This window comes from Balaenoptera physalus (genome assembly GCF_965194825.1).
Source record: "Balaenoptera physalus genome assembly, chromosome: 15".
NCBI lineage: Eukaryota > Metazoa > Chordata > Mammalia > Artiodactyla > Balaenopteridae > Balaenoptera > Balaenoptera physalus.
Window position 1 is genome coordinate 72,168,481 of NC_138894.1, and position 16,620 is coordinate 72,185,100.

Here is a 16,620-nt window from a genome sequence, read left to right on the forward strand (position 1 = left end):
TACCTGAAAGGACATCTGATAAATCAATTTCATCTGACTGGACACCAATGCTGCTGCTGTATACATTTTTACAAGAAGAGCCACTCATCTCCAAATCAAAGAGGACTGGATCGAACGGTGAACTATATAATCCATATCTGAAAGATAAAATAATGTCCTAACAAGTTTCCTGGCAGCCGTCTAATTAACAAATGATCTATTTACTTAGTTTTCAAAGCAGTTTTTACACAGGGCAGAAGGAGACGCTATTAACTCCTTAAATTCACTGAATCTCAACTGTGTTCCCTGCAAACCTATACTCCAAAAGATATAGTCCAGAGACTCAATAAATGTGATTTCAATTAAGCTGATAACTAATGAACCAAGACAACCTTCCTCTGCAGTCTGAATCAAGAAAGAGCTATCAAGCACCCCTCCCTTGCCTCAGTCATTACATTGACTCAGCAGAAGGTACAAAGGCTTTGAGTAACATCTCATCGAAATCAAGATTTCTAATCTATAAAGATTACAAAAATGCTTGCTTTAAATGAAATATTTCAAATAATGAAGATTGGGCAAGAACTCAAATCTAACCTTTAGCTATTTCTTATTTCATTATGTTTAAGTTTTAGAAAATCAAACAGCAGATAAAGAATACTAGTTAAGGGCAATAAGTGATGTACATAATTTTGCTTACAAAGTTTTAACAACAAAGAAACAAATTACTTTAAGTGCTTCTACCATTAGCAAGATACACCACTTTTAAGTATTTTAATATAATTAGCCCTCTGAATAACCATCTCCAGGACTTCCAAAGTTGTTAAAGGGAATTATTTTCAGAGAAAATAAAGGGAAGAAAAACTTAAGCAAATATATATAATAACAGTTATGTGCAAAGGTGGTATCATATCCAGAAAGGCCCATGATTAGTCATTTCATAGATTAGAATACCTTGTCTGAAGCAAAGCCTCCATTGGTGTGAGCCTGTCCTGTAACTGTCTGGACACAGCAGTAAGCAGAGATGCACACGCGGTACTGCACCCAGCCAAATCTTCATCTTTAACATAATTCAGTAGGACAAAATACCAGTAGACAGAACCTGAAAACAACAACAACAAATCAGTTGTTTAAATCACTGTTTCTTTTCCTCATTTCTTCTCTAACAAAGAGAACTTCAGATTTCATATTTATCAGTATGTCCCCTTTTCCTAGAAGGATTTTCTGGAAATAAAATCTGTAAGGGCAAATTACAAAGAAGGACTAACTCCTTGGAGGACTCTAAGAGGACACTGACAAAGAATGCAATCATATTTCTGAGACGTGTACAGGGTCAGCCTAGTCATTTAGGTTTTCAGTACCGTGAGATGACTCTGAGGGACATTTTATAATAGCTAGAAAAGCGGAGATGTCAGGTCCTTCAAGCCATCTTTCTTAAAATTCTATTTCTCTGTACTAAAAATTTCAAAACCAATTGATGGCAGTGAGCTACAAATAATATACTTTAGCAAGTGAATGAAGTATAGTTATTCCATACTGCCAGTTAGATACAGACCAAAGGTGATATTAAAAGGTGACCATGATGATGTATTTTAAGACTCTAACTTGAGATATCTAACTAAATACACCCCATAATTTAAGCACCCTACCTCTAACACTATCCTCAAGAAACTGTTTTAAACACCAGAGACTATTAAAGTGAGCAACCAAGTCCAAAACATTCTACTCTATATAACAAACAGTTCATAGTTTTAGTCAATATATGTTCAAGGTAAATATAAACAGACTCTTTGTCTAAATTAAGGTATTGATAAAATAACCATTTATCAACTAACTTTGAGCAAGCTTTTTTTCTGGTATACCACCAAGATCAAATCCTTGTGGAATATGTTTATCTCACTGAGATAACTTGTTGAATGGTTATTTATAAAATAAAAGACTGTGAGAAATGTCTACAAAAAACTAACACTAGGTAAAGGACAAATCAGTAGCCCTTCATAGTAAATTCCTACCTGATAACTACATTCATTCTTGAATGGCATTTCCACAGTCTTTAGGTGCTGTAAAAAAAAACACAACCCACTGGCTCCTTTTAGGGAATCAGAGTTTGCCACAGACCCTACCATTCTCACACAATATGTGTATGAACCATTCTTCTTATTTATGTCATCTCTCTGGCACTTACTGACATTTTAGTTTGTGAACAACCAAGCAACTCAATTATTTTAATGAAGTACAGAAAATGTATGAATTGAGATGACCTGGTTATTTACTTAAATCTCCCATTAACTTTTTCCTAAAAATATTATCGAACAGAGAGTATCTGCCTACCCAATCACAATTTAAAACCCCTTAAAAAACAGATAAGCTACAGAAAAAAAGAAAACTAATTGAGAAGAAAAAGAAAGTTACTACACAACCCCAAGCGTACTGTGAGATATTTCCTAAGGCTACAGCTATTTGTGATTGAACTAATTTCACATACCACCAGTTGCTGCTGCGGGTAAGACCGACATATTATCAAGCAAGGCCTTCAACAGAACAGATCCAAATCCTGGTTGACATGGGTCACATTTGCCATTACTGAAAAAAATTTTAAAAGAAAAAATTTAAATACATCACTCAAGGTCTAAATCCAACTCTAAACATGGTGTAGTACTTTTAAAATCTTTAAAATGTGTTCATACGTATTGAAAGAAAATCTGCCTTAAAGCCCTATAGACATGCAGAAAGATAGTAGGGATTGATTATACTAAGGGTCTTTGTAACTGTTTTCTTATGCATTAATTAAACCACTCTTTTTTTTTTTTTACCAAAAAGGGCTAACAAGCAGGTATAGTCAATATAGACTATTAGCTTTTAAACACTTCCTAGATAGTTTCAGGGTTTAGAGAAAATGATCTGCGTAACACTACAAATAAGTCTGGTAAAATTATTATATAACTGGGAACAAGGCCTCAGATGAACAATCCAAAGACAATCAGGGACAGCAGGAGTGAAAGTGCGGGAACGGATCCCCTTACCAAACTCCCCAAAGTCTTCCTAATAGGCAGAGAAGCCTAGTAGAATTCTTTTATTACTAGATTTATTTAACATGACATTTTGCCCAAAAAACCCCAAATTTTTTCTTAGAATCTCAATAATCCTCATCAACTTTTGAAAATCCTCTTAAGTTATACATATATTCAACAGGGATCAAATAACACTATAGACAAGGTATCACCTGCCAAACTGCAGGTGCACCTACAAAGTATATTTTCAACTTAAAAAAAGACCAACCTGATACACAAGGCTAGAAATCGTGCACACTTATGGGCTATGCTGCGTCCTGCCTCAAAGAAGCAAACACGTACAATGTCTAAAAGACATTTTCGTGTTTTTGAAAGCAGGCTCTCATTTCCTTCCTTTGAGCTGCAAAACAATAGCAGATGTTTAGGCTCATCTTGAACTTCCAATCATAACATCCAAAGGGCAATCTGTGGTAAATAAAATCTTACTAACCTTCCAGGTCCATTTGAATGTACTCCGGCTAACCAACAAAGAATATCTAACACAAGGCTCTGGGCATGTTCTGTGATTTGGCCATCATCTGCTTTTCTACACAAAGTGTTAAGAAGTTTCTCATGAAATTCTGAAAACTGTAACATGGCACATCGTTGCACTCTACAAAAAAGAAAATATAAACACATTAACAACCAAAATAGAAAAGTTAAAACTAAAGCTATTTCAAACTGGTTGGACATATAATGTTTCATTTGAAATCATTACTATCACAATTTAAAAAAAGAACTTTTGAAAATTCCCAAGCACTATAAGGACACCAGGGATGAACCAGTGAAATGGAAAGACAGTATATACCATCACTGAGGTAAGTCCTTAAGAGAAATGAAAAGCAAATAAAAATTTTCAAGTAAAAGTTAGGATTTAAAACTTTTCTGTATTTTCGTATATTTATTGGAATTCTTCCTTTGTACTCCTATTACTTTAAGAATAGTAGAAGAAAATGAGATTACCTTTCCTTAGAAATTGAAGTTTTCTTAAATCTTCGGATGGTGACTGAGACTTCTTGAAGTAAGTCACAGCCCCGGAGGTTTTCAGATTTACGGGTGCCACTTGCATTTTCATTCTTAACATTAGAGGATTTTTCCTAAACATATAAAAATAAGTAACTGCATGAACAAACAAATGAAACAAAAAAATTATTTACTATTAAAGTCTGTAAATAAAAGAATATAACTGAATTATGGCTATCAAAACATAAATCTCAAATTAAAATGACAGCTTTCACCCTCATATTCAGTAAATGACTAATTTAGCCCAGAATTATAACAGGGAAAGAAAGAAAGACATAGTCACTGTTTAAAGGTAACAACCCAATGAGTTAAGATTATAAAGCCAAAGTCTTGAGTCTAAGTCCCAGCTACAGCTCTACAAGATATGCCAGCTCCCCAATCTCTAAGGTTCACTCAGTTTCAACATGAAAAAATGGAGGTAATAACACCTGCTCTGCCTATCTCAGAGTTATTTTGAGGATTAAATCAGATAAAGTACACAGAAGTCCTTGAAAAACTGGAAGACCTATACAAATATAAGATGATTGGTGTTACTGATACTGCTATTGTTGCTTATGAATAATGATGATAGAGAAACAAAATCTCCAGAGTTCAGGAAAGTCCAAGATCAAACAAGTATGAAGAAACTGCATGATATATAGCTAGTTGTAGAAAATGAACCATGAAAATTAAGATACATCTCTAAAATCACTTCTCAACTTCTGTTCCTGCAGTCTCCCAAATGTTTACAAAAAAAAAAAAAAAGTGGTGCATTATCAGTAGAGGGCAGAGAAACAAACTCTCACACCCAATGCACTAAGAATAATTATAAAGGGAAGTACGTGTTAACAATTATTCCCTACTGAATGTACTTTATATAAGCTAGGTAGTTGGCTTAAAGTTAATTCAAATATTTTCTCCTTGATTATATTTTTTTAATTTGCTGCAGAAAAAATACAAAGTGTCTACTGATAAATCAATTATGGGCCATACTACTTCTAACAGTGTGTCAAATCTCAACCACCATGTTTAAAACAGCATGTTACAGTTCAAAATGATACTGTTTCATACCTTGCCTGCTGCAACTTTTGCCAAGAGTGAAGCAAGTGAATAGCCCTTGTTACTCTGGTGTTTTAGGGATGGAAGTCTTACTACAGGACGTATACCACCATTACAGATCTCATCTGTTCCTCTTTCATTCACTGCCTTGACATGGATTAAAAATGAACGATACTTTCCTCCTGCCATACCTAGAGGAGTGGTACAGAAGGGGATAAATTATTCAATCACCAAAAGATCAAATTGTTTTTTGTCTTCTCAGAGCAAGTTAAATTAACTCCACAGAAAGAAAAATACACTTGGCCAGAATTTTCGAATTACACTGTTTGCATTCAATATGGCTAAATAACCTTTGGTAGCAAAAGAACAAAAAGCACAGGAGTTATATGAACAGCGTAAGAAAATTTTGACACCTGGCATGTTTTATCCCAATCAAAGAAGTTATTCATTTTAATATAACAGAAATTTTGTGAACTACAGAAAAACACAAAGAAAAAACTGTCATGAAAGCACCGCCCAAAGATAATGATGTATCACATGGGTATCCATCCAGTCCTTTAATGCACGCATGCACACACATACGTATGTGAATGCATACATACACATAAGCATTACAGTATTACAGTTGAAAAAGCACAGGCTTTGGAGCCACTACCTGGCTTTGATAATGGTTCTGCCATTTTATTAGGCATGTGACAAATTAACCTCTCCATGGTTCAGTTCTTCAAAAGTAAATGAGAATAATAATAGTACCTACCTCAAAGGTAACTGAAGCACTTATAACTGCATGGCACAAAGGAAGCACTAGATAAATATTGGTTGTTGTTACCACTAGCTTCAATTTTATATGGTTTTAACTAAGTTGAGATCATACTATACAATCTATATGTAAAATTTATTGCAAAAATACCCTCAAACTAATATACCCATGAGCAAACCATAAGTTGATTGTTGCCTAAGCAGGTATGAAATCCTTCTGTAATAACAAAAGCTACTTTTGTTGTTTTCCACTGATCTGTCTGCCTACTCTGCTAGCGCCACACTGCTACATTCTTCTTATTGCTGCATTATTCTAGGTTCTAGAATCTAATAAGACCCTCCTTCTCAATCTTCTCTTTCTAAATGTCTCTGGCCAATATCATCCTTTTATTCATCTGCAAAAATTTAGCAATCATTTTCTCTAGTTCAAAGTTTTAGGAATTTGATGGGAAGAATAGTCATTTCTACTAAATTCTGGGAAAATTAACACTTTTACATTATTGAGTCTTTTGAAATACATGTTATATAATTTTATCCCCAATTTTGTCAAAGCCAACATTTTAATTTTCATATAAAATTTTCAGTTTCACACTCTCATTCAACAAAATTAACTTATACTCTCAGCAATATGAGAGAAGAGATGTTATTAGTTTTGCTCACCACTGTAACCCAGTATGTGGCCTAACACATCATAGGGTCTCATAAAGTTAATGAATGAATGAATAAGATGTAGTCAAGGGAGTATATTCAAACTTGTGTATATACTATGTCTGCAACTAAAGGTAGATGCGTGAATGGGGGCAAACATTATGAAGGGAATGTACACAAATTAAAATAGTTGTTACTTAGGTGGTCAGATATTTTCTTGGTTTAGGGAAGGATCTCCACACCTTATCCACCTCCAATTTTACTTTAACAATCAAGGTAAGTGTCTCATTTGCTGGCTTTTTTAATTCACCCCTGAGATACAAAGATGAAATAAATGTCCTACTACTGCAATATCTAATATCTTACAGATATAAGATATAAAATATACATTAATTAAAATTTGTGCTTAAGACACTCAGATCATTACATATGATACTTTCAAAACTCCTCTATAAAAATCCCATAAGAGAAGATATTATAACAGTATACAACACTCTGAAGACACAGGACTTTAAATTGATGGAAAAGGCAAACATGCCAGACCATGATGTCTGGTTATTTGAAGAATTCTGTATGTCATGTTAAGTCATCCTACCTTCATCTTCTTTATGCTTTTTTGAAAAGCAGTGAGACCTTCAAGACACAGAAAGTAGGATCTGAAGTTTCACATAACAATAACCACTTATGAGAGGAAATTACCTCAGCTACCAGGAAACCGATGGAATCACTAATGAAAAGTCCCCCAAAAAACAATACCTTACTTTTCTGAAATCAGTTTTTTCTAATCAACTTTTACAATTGTGAGATTATTTATTCTGCTTTTGTAAAATATGTTACTTCACCTTTAACAAGTTTGGGGCTTGTTAACGTCAACATCCCAGCATGCCCTGATAGATCAAGGCCACTAGCAAGCCATACTGGCCCACACAGAATGTCTTCTTTGTGATCTTCTAAAAATGGACATAATCTAAGACCTAAAAAGAAAAATACACATTTTTCTTTTAAATTAGCTTATAATTTAAAATGTAATATTTAATAAGCAAATATCCATCCCATTTACATGTAACAGCACCACACAAAATTCCATATTTGAATGTGTTCAAAAAAGAATTCACTATCATGCTAAGGAACTATAATCAATTATCTGATATATTATGTTGCTTTTCCACTCCCATATTATTTACATTCACCTTGATTAAAAAAAAATTATAGAACCATGACATGATTTCAAATCTCAAGATATTAAAAAACAAGAATGCAAGTATTAGTGCAGCTGTGTTCACAAAGATGAGCTGAAAGTTAAAGCATACTGCCAAAGCAGAATTATAGGTTATTTTTAACTGTGTTCTTAAAACCATGTTTTTGCAAGCCATAAGGAAATCTTTGCCCAACATGATGCATTTGGATCACTACTCCTTTTACTGTCATGGACAACAGCTCTATAATTTAACTCACACTGTGATTCCTCTACATCCATGTGCTGCATTTCTTCATTCAAATCAACCAGGGACGGTTTCCCATTTTGTTCCACTTCAATGTTAAGAGCTGGAGACAAAGGAAAGGTGATCTGCCTATCTACTGCTGTTTCTAGAGGATAAAAATATTAGTAAACTTAATTTTGCTTAATATCAATGATTTATGTGCCTAAAATTCTAAAATTCTCTGTTAAACTGGGGACTGCAGTGATTTTTATCACAGATGCTAAAATGGTTGTTAGGAGAAGAAGGAAATTAGATTCAATTGTTTCATACACTCTTCTCTCTTTTAATGGTGGATATTCACCTGAAGAAATAATCTGCTGGCAACTAAACTAAGAATTCTTACCCTAGGCTACACAATACTGCACATGTAGACTTTTGAAAATACCAACACCTAAGTCCTATCCCAATTACATCAGAGTCTGTCATGATTCAAAATAATACACACACACACAAAAACACACATATGTATACAAACACACATATATACACAAACACATACATACATATTTGTAAAATAGGAAATTTTTCAGGTTTCAATATTTTTACCCCTGGTGTGAAGTAGCCATTTTACTCTTAAATTATCCCCAGTTTTTTAAATTATCCTATTAAGAAGAAAACACTGAGAAATAACATCTAGTTTCCAATATGCCAAGTATGTACAATCTATTTTAATAACTCAATATATCAAATTCAGAACTTGTAAGAAAGATAAAGATGAATATATATCTGGCATTACATTCTGGGTTTTACTAATAACCTTAAAAGAATATGTGACTCCATAACAAAGCTCTTTTCCCAATCAAGTCTCCTCTTAGGAAGAGAAATGCGTAAGTCTAGTAATGCTAAAAGTGAAACTAACTCACAAAGGAACTAACTGCACTTCCCAAGAACCATAATTAAACTACTCAAGTTTATGCAAGTCTGAACAACAATGAGTTACTGAAAAGCTCTTAAATGTTCTCTGGATTAACTTTTCTAAATAGAACCACAGAAAGTAAAGAAGGAAAATAGCACAGGGGTCGGGGGGGCAAGGAGGGACGTCAAACCTAGACAGCCAAGTTGAAAATTCGTTTTTTTAAGAAACCAACTACAAGATAAAATCTTCAAATGTAAAATTTAATCCATTCTTACCATTGACTTTCCCTAAGCCTGGAGCTTTATTTTTCAGTAGTGTCACTTGTATCTGTGGAATATTCGTGATGTTTGAGTTCAAAACAAATTTGAAGTCCACATGTCCAACCATACAAGCTTTAGGCAGAACCAATTCAAAAACGTGTTCATCCCAGCTGTTGCTGTCAAGTAAGGGAGAAAATAATAAATAATGCGAAAATCTTTCTTCAGCCATAACCATCTTACCACTAATATCACCTTTCGTACTCTGATTTGCTGCCTCCAACAAAACTTAGTGCTTCTCAATTGGATCAGGAGAGAAGATAAGCAGTTCTATTGAGAAAGATTAAACTTAGGGCAATGAATAATCTTACCTTAGGAGTCTCTACCTGCCTTGGGAACTGTACATTCCAAAAAGCCCTTGTTCCTCTAAGTGTGAGCTACTGTGTTTCAGAATTATGTGCAGATTCATGGGCCCCACCCTGAATCTAAGAGTGGGGTCACAGGAATTTGTATTTTAAAATAAGAACTTTTTGTATATCTTATACATGTCCATTCTCTGATTTTAAATTCTACATATATGCTGAAAAATAAAACTCCACTAAATTCCAGATTCATATCCAAATGCCTACCAGGTATCTCAAACTTATCATAAATAAACCCAAATTACTTGATAACCAACTTCAATATCAGTAAAAAGAAATTCCATTTTTCAGTTAGATCAATCCAAAACATTAGAGTCATCCTTAACTATTCTCACTCACACCAGATGCTCAGTACATTAGCATACACTATTCCTTCTACCTCCAAACTACATGTGACCACTCTTCTCACTTCCTCCATCAACTATCATCATGGTCCAAGTTACCATCAACACCACCATAATTACCTGAATTACCACAATAGCAATCAAGTTAGAATCCTTGCTTCTATCACTTCCCCCCAATACACACACCGCAACCACTCATAATCTACTATCAACACAGTAGTCTTAATGTATCCTTCTAATATATAAATTATATCGCATCATTTCTACATTCAAAACCATCTAACATCTTCCCATCTCACTCAACATAAAAGTCTCACTATGGACTATAAAGATGGTCATGATCTGGCTACCAACTATTTCCTTTGATCTCACCTCCTGCCACTCTCCTCCATGTTCACTGCACTCCAACAGTAGTGTCCTTGCTCTTCCTAAAATTCATAAAACATACTTCTCAGGGTCTCTGTACTTGCTATTGTCTCCAAATTAATGTCTTCATGGAGGCCTTTCTGAGGGCCCTTATATAAAAAATATTACACATATTTTCTCTCCTTCTCTCACTCTCACACACATGTACACACCTAACAACTATTCTATCACCATACTGTTTTAACATGTTTCAGAGCTTTTATGACTATATGACATAGTAGATATCTGCTACTGTCTGTCTATCCCCACCAGAATGTAAATTCCATGAAAGCCATATTATTAGTGCCTTCAAAAGTACCTGCACAATTGGGAGATTGGGATTGACAAATACACACTACTATATATAAAATAGATAACTAATAAGAACCCACTGCATAGCACAGGAAACTCTACTCAGTACTCTGTAATGGTCTGAATGGAAAAGAATCTAAAAAAAGAGTGGATATATGTACATGTATAACTGATTTACTTTGCTGTATACCTGAAACTAACACAACATTGTAAATCAACTATACGCCAATAAAAATTTTTTAAAAAACAGAAAAAGGAAAACTCAGATTAAAAAAAAAAAGTACCTACACAAAACAAACATTTAAATATTTAGTCACACAATCCACAAATTTATTTAATAAACTAACTGCAATGATGGATTACTCTTAGCGTTTTATCCTACAACTAAGAATATAGGAATTTCTAAAATTAAGGTGACAAATGAAAGAAACAAAGCTGTTAATATGCAAAAGTTAAGAGAAAGAGTATCATATATAATAATTCTATGTTGTCTCTAACAAATATAGAAGATGAACTTGGAAGAACGTTTCACCTGTCAGTCTGTAGTTTCCAAGTTCTAGTATGCTGAGCAGCATCTCCATGATGTTGCTGATGCAAGTGCTGAGGATGCCTCCTTTGCTGCTGTTCTTGCTGCACTTCTACCCAGCACGGAGGAACAGTAGCTGAAAACCGTGGAGTCAAAGTCTCAAAGCGAGTTAGCTCCACTAGAGACGTCAAGATGTCAAGGGTAAATGGCTGGTCCACCAATAAATCAACTCCTTAACAACAGTGAATGTAGAATTTGAAATAGATTTTAAAAAAAGAAGTTTTAATCCATGTTTTTTGTCTAGTCAATTACAACATTCACCAAATAGCCTCAAAGTTAATAACATAGGCTCAGATACCTATATACAACTAAAGTAACTAGCACTGACTACATAACTAGCATTAAGAAAAATCCATCTTGAATATTTTAAATTATAGAAAGGGTACTTATTGGAGAAACCTAAACTCAACCTGTTAGAAGAGCCCTGACTGAGCTTTAATGAGCACCAGGTTAACAAGGGCAACAGAAGTAGTGGTGCTGAAAATGCAAGCCTGACTTACATCAGATCAATAATTAACTTTTACACTTTGTTATTTACAAAACAAAATGCTAAACATCTGCAAGCACATAATATCTGCCCCTTTTTACTCTATTAAAAAGTAATTTTTAAGAAGTCAAAGCTATACTGACGGCAAACAAATACTTACAAACCAAAAGCTTAAATAGCATTTTTTCCACTTCTGGGGTAGTTAAGAATACCTTGTATACATACCAGTATTATAAGAGTAACAACCTGCTTCAGAGACATTAGTTTGCTTTTACAAATATATGTATTCACATCTGTGAAATGCCTAACATAGGAAAAGCTGAAAAACTGTTGTTCTTATTCCAATTAACAAAAATAACTTTTAAAAAAGACTAAAATATGAAATCTGGTAAGTTTAGAATAGTTTCACAAAGAAAGTCTACACTGCATTCTATAAAATTATTACAAGTGTACTTCAAATTACATTTTTCCTCAAAGCTTAGAGCTTTTAAAAATCTGACTGAAACTGTATTAAATGTTGTTTGTAAACATTAACAGCATATCAATGCTCCTTCTTTATTTATTTCTTTATAATCTAATTCATCTTTACTAAATAGTATTTTTATGGAATTTATATGAAAACTCTTATTACACCAATACCCTATAAAATATGAAAACATTCAATATGTTAGCTTTTTAAACCAACTTGTGTAGTTAATCAAGACAATCAAGTCTAATTATACATAGCAAGAGACATGAGTCACTTTATCTCAACCAGAGGATAATCTTGCCTCCCCAAGGCCATTTGGTTGAGAATAATTGTGTGTGCTACAGGAATCAAGTAGGTAGAAGCCAGAGATACTGCTAATACAGCACAGGACAGCCCTCCCACAACGAAGAATTAGTCCGAAACGTCAATAGTGCTGAGAATGAGAAACCCTGTCTTATGGTAGTAAAGACTGCTATATATTATACAAGTAATCACTAAAATTAAGATATATTATACTAGTAATCACTAGAAGTTTCCCTTTGGCGCAAAGAAGAATGATCAAATGCACAAATGTAAGTATTCATGAAGAACAAATACCAACTTCATGTATTATTTGTTTGGAATACATTTGAGTTTAAACATTTTTTCTTTAACGATTCATTAAATTTCTTTTAAATGCTAGGTTTGGGGAATAAAATGTGGTAAGTGCTAAGACTAAAACATAACAGCACAATGGAAGTACAAAAGAACTGTGGTATAGGGAAAGGATAAGGAAAGAGAGCTTAGTGTAACATATGAAGAGCTTGAAACTGAATACACTTAAGAAATCATGATGATCAAGGGATCGATCCAAGAGGAAGGTATAACAATTGTAAATATTTATGCACCCAACATAGGAGCACCTCAATACATAAGGCAAATACTAACAGCCATAAAAGGGGAAATCGACAGCAACACAATCATAGTAGGGGACTTTAACACCCCACTTTCACCAATGGACAGATCATCCAAAATGAAAATAAATAAGGAAACACAAGCTTTAAATGACACATTAAACAATATGGACTTAATTGATATTTATAGGACATTCCACCCAAAAACAACAGAATACACACTTTTCTCAAGTGCTCATGGAACATTCTCCAGGATAGATCATATCTTGGGTCACAAATCAAGCCTTGGTAAATTTAAGAAAATTGAAATCGTATCAAGTATCTTTTCCGACCACAACGCTATGAGACTAGATATCAATTACAGGAAAAGATCTGTAAAAAATACAAACACATGGAGGCTACACAATACATTACTTAATAACGAAGTGATCACTGAAGAAATCAAAGGGGAAATCAAAAAATACCTAGAAACAAATGACAATGGAGATACGACGACCCAAAACCTATGGGACGCAGCAAAAGCAGTGCTAAGAGGGAAGTTTATAGCAATACAAGCCTACCTCAAGAAACAGGAAACATCTCGAATAAACAACCTAACCTTGCACCTAAAGCAATTAGAGAAAGAAGAACAAAAAAACCCCAAAGCCAGCAGAAGGAAAGAAATTATAAAGATCAGGTCAGAAATAAATGAAAAAGAAATGAAGGAAACAATAGCAAAAATCAATGAAACTAAAAGCTGGTTCTTTGAGAAGATAAACAAAATTGATAAACCATTAGCCAGACTCATCAAGAGAAAAAGGGAGAAGACTCAAATCAATAGAATTAGAAATGAAAAAGGAGAAGTAACCACTGACACTGCAGAAATACAAAAGATCATGAGAGATTACTACAAGCAACTCTATGCCAATAAAATGGAAGAAATGGACAGATTCTTAGAAATGCACAAACTGCCGAGACTGAACCAGGAAGAAATAGAAAATATGAACAGACCAATCACAAGCACTGAAATTGAAACTGTGATTAAAAACCTTCCAACAAACAAAAGCCCAGGACCAGATGGCTTCACAGGTGAATTCTATCAAACATTTAGAGACGAGCTAACACCTATCCTTCTCAAACTCTTCCAAAATATTGCAGAGGGAGGAACACTCCCAAACTCATTCTACGAGGCCACCATCACCCTGATACCAAAACCAGACAAAGATGTCACAAAGAAAGAAAACTACAGGCCAATATCACTGATGAACATAGATGCAAAAATCCTCAACAAAATACTAGCAAACAGAATCCAACAGCACATTAAAAGGATCATACACCATGATCAAGTGGGGTTTATCCCAGGAATGCAAGGATTCTTCAATATACGCAAATCAATCAATGTGATACACCATATTAACAAATTGAAGGAGAAAAACCATATGATCATCTCAATAGATGCAGAGAAAGCTTTCGACAAAATTCAACACCCATTTATGATAAAAGCCCTGCAGAAAGTAGGCATAGAGGGAACTTTCCTCAACATAATAAAGGCCATATATGACAAACCCACAGCCAACATTGTCCTCAATGGTGAAAAACTGAAACCATTTCCACTAAGATCAGGAACAAGACAAGGTTGCCCACTCTCACCACTATTATTCAACATAGTTTTGGAAGTGTTAGCCACAGCAATCAGAGAAGACAAAGAAATAAAAGGAATCCAAATCGGAAAAGAAGAAGTAAAGCTGTCACTATCTGCAGATGACATGATACTATACATAGAGAATCCTAAAGATGCTACCAGAAAACTCCTAGAGCTAATCAATGAATTTGGTAAAGTAGCAGGATACAAAATTAATGCACAGAAATCCCTTGCATTTCTATACACTAATGACGAAAAATCTGAAAGTGAAATTAAGAAAACACTCCCGTTTACCATTGCAACAAAAAGAATAAAATATCTAGGAATAAACCTACCTAAGGAGACAAAAGACCTGTATGCAGAAAATTATAAGACACTGATGAAAGAAATTAAAGATGATACAAATAGATGGAGAGATATACCATGTTCCTGGATTGGAAGAATCAACATTGTGAAAATGACTCTACTACCCAAAGCAATCTACAGATTCAATGCAATCCCTATCAAACTACCACTGGCATTTTTCACAGAACTAGAACAAAAAATTTCACAATTTGTATGGAAACACAAAAGACCCCGAATAGCCAAAGCAATCTTGAGAACGAAAAATGGAGCTGGGGGAATCAGGCTCCCTGACTTCAGACGATATTACAAAGCTTCAGTAATCAAGACAGTTTGGTACTGGCACAAAAACAGAAATATAGATCAATGGAACAGGATAGAAAGCCCAGAGATAAACCCACACACATATGGTCACCTTATCTTTGATAAAGGAGGCAAGCATATACAGTGGAGAAAAGACAGCCTCTTCAATAAGTGGTGCTGGGAAAATTGGACAGGTACATGTAAAAGTATGAAATTAGAACACTCCCTGACACCATGCACAAAAATAAACTCAAAATGGATTAAAGACCTAAGTGTAGGGCACACACTATCAAACTCTTATAGGAAAACATAGGCAGAACACTCTATGACACACATCACAGCAAGATTCTTTTTGACCCAGCTCCCAGAGAAATGGAAATAAGAACACAAATAAACAAATGGGACCTAATGAAACTTAAAAGCTTTTGCACAGCAAAGGAAACCATAAACAAGACCAAAAGACAACCATCAGAATGGGAGAAAATATTTGCAAATGAAGCAACTGACAAAGGATTAATCTCCAAGATTTACAAGCAGCTCATGCAGCTCAATAACAAAAAAACGAACAACCCAATCCAAAAATGGGCAGAAGACCTAAATAGACATTCCTCCAAAGAAGATATACAAATGGCCTACAGACACATGAAAGAATGCTCAACATCATTAATCATTAGAGAAATGCAAATCAAAACTACAATGAGATATCATCTCACACCGGTCAGAATGGCCATCATCAAAAAATCTAGAAACAATAAATGCTGGAGAGGGTGTGGAGGAAAGGGAACACTCTTGCACTGTTGGTGGGAATGTAAATTGATACAGCCACTATGGCGAACAGTATGGAGGTTCCTTAAAAAAGTACAAATAGAACTACCATACGACCCAGCAATCCCACTACTGGGCATATACCCTGAGAAAACCATAGGTCAAAAAGAGTCATGTACCAAAATGTTCATTGCAGCTCTATTTACAATAGCCAGGACATGGAAGCAACCTAAATGTCCATCGACAGATGAATGGATAAAGAAGATGTGGCACATATATACAATGGAATATTACTCAGCCATAAAAAGAAATGAAATGGAGGTATTTGTAATGAGGTGGATGGAGTTAGAGTCTGTCATACAGAGTGAAGTAAGTCAGAAAGAGAAAAACAAACACAGTATGCTAACACATATATACGGACTCTAAGGGAAAAAAAAAAAAAAAAAAAAGGCCATGAAGAACGTAGTGGCAAGACGGGAATAAAGACACAGACCTACTAGAGAATGGACTTGAGGATATGGGGAGGGGGTGGGGTGAGATGTGACAGGGTAAGAGAGTGTCATGGACATATATACACTACCAA

The 16,620-nt window shown here is 34.6% G+C and overlaps 1 protein-coding gene across 1 annotated transcript in view; it reads right to left on the reverse strand.

The window, feature by feature from the left end:
- Positions 1–16,620, reverse strand: part of BIRC6 (baculoviral IAP repeat containing 6) — a 268,010-nt gene that overhangs the window by 169,890 nt on the left and 81,500 nt on the right. The window contains 11 exon segments of the mRNA XM_082427081.1: positions 4–137; positions 931–1,078; positions 2,462–2,559; positions 3,256–3,387; positions 3,478–3,639; positions 3,990–4,123; positions 5,100–5,278; positions 7,337–7,468; positions 7,950–8,081; positions 9,107–9,267; positions 11,104–11,329. Of these exon segments, the coding sequence (XP_082283207.1) occupies positions 4–137; positions 931–1,078; positions 2,462–2,559; positions 3,256–3,387; positions 3,478–3,639; positions 3,990–4,123; positions 5,100–5,278; positions 7,337–7,468; positions 7,950–8,081; positions 9,107–9,267; positions 11,104–11,329 (1,638 nt within the window).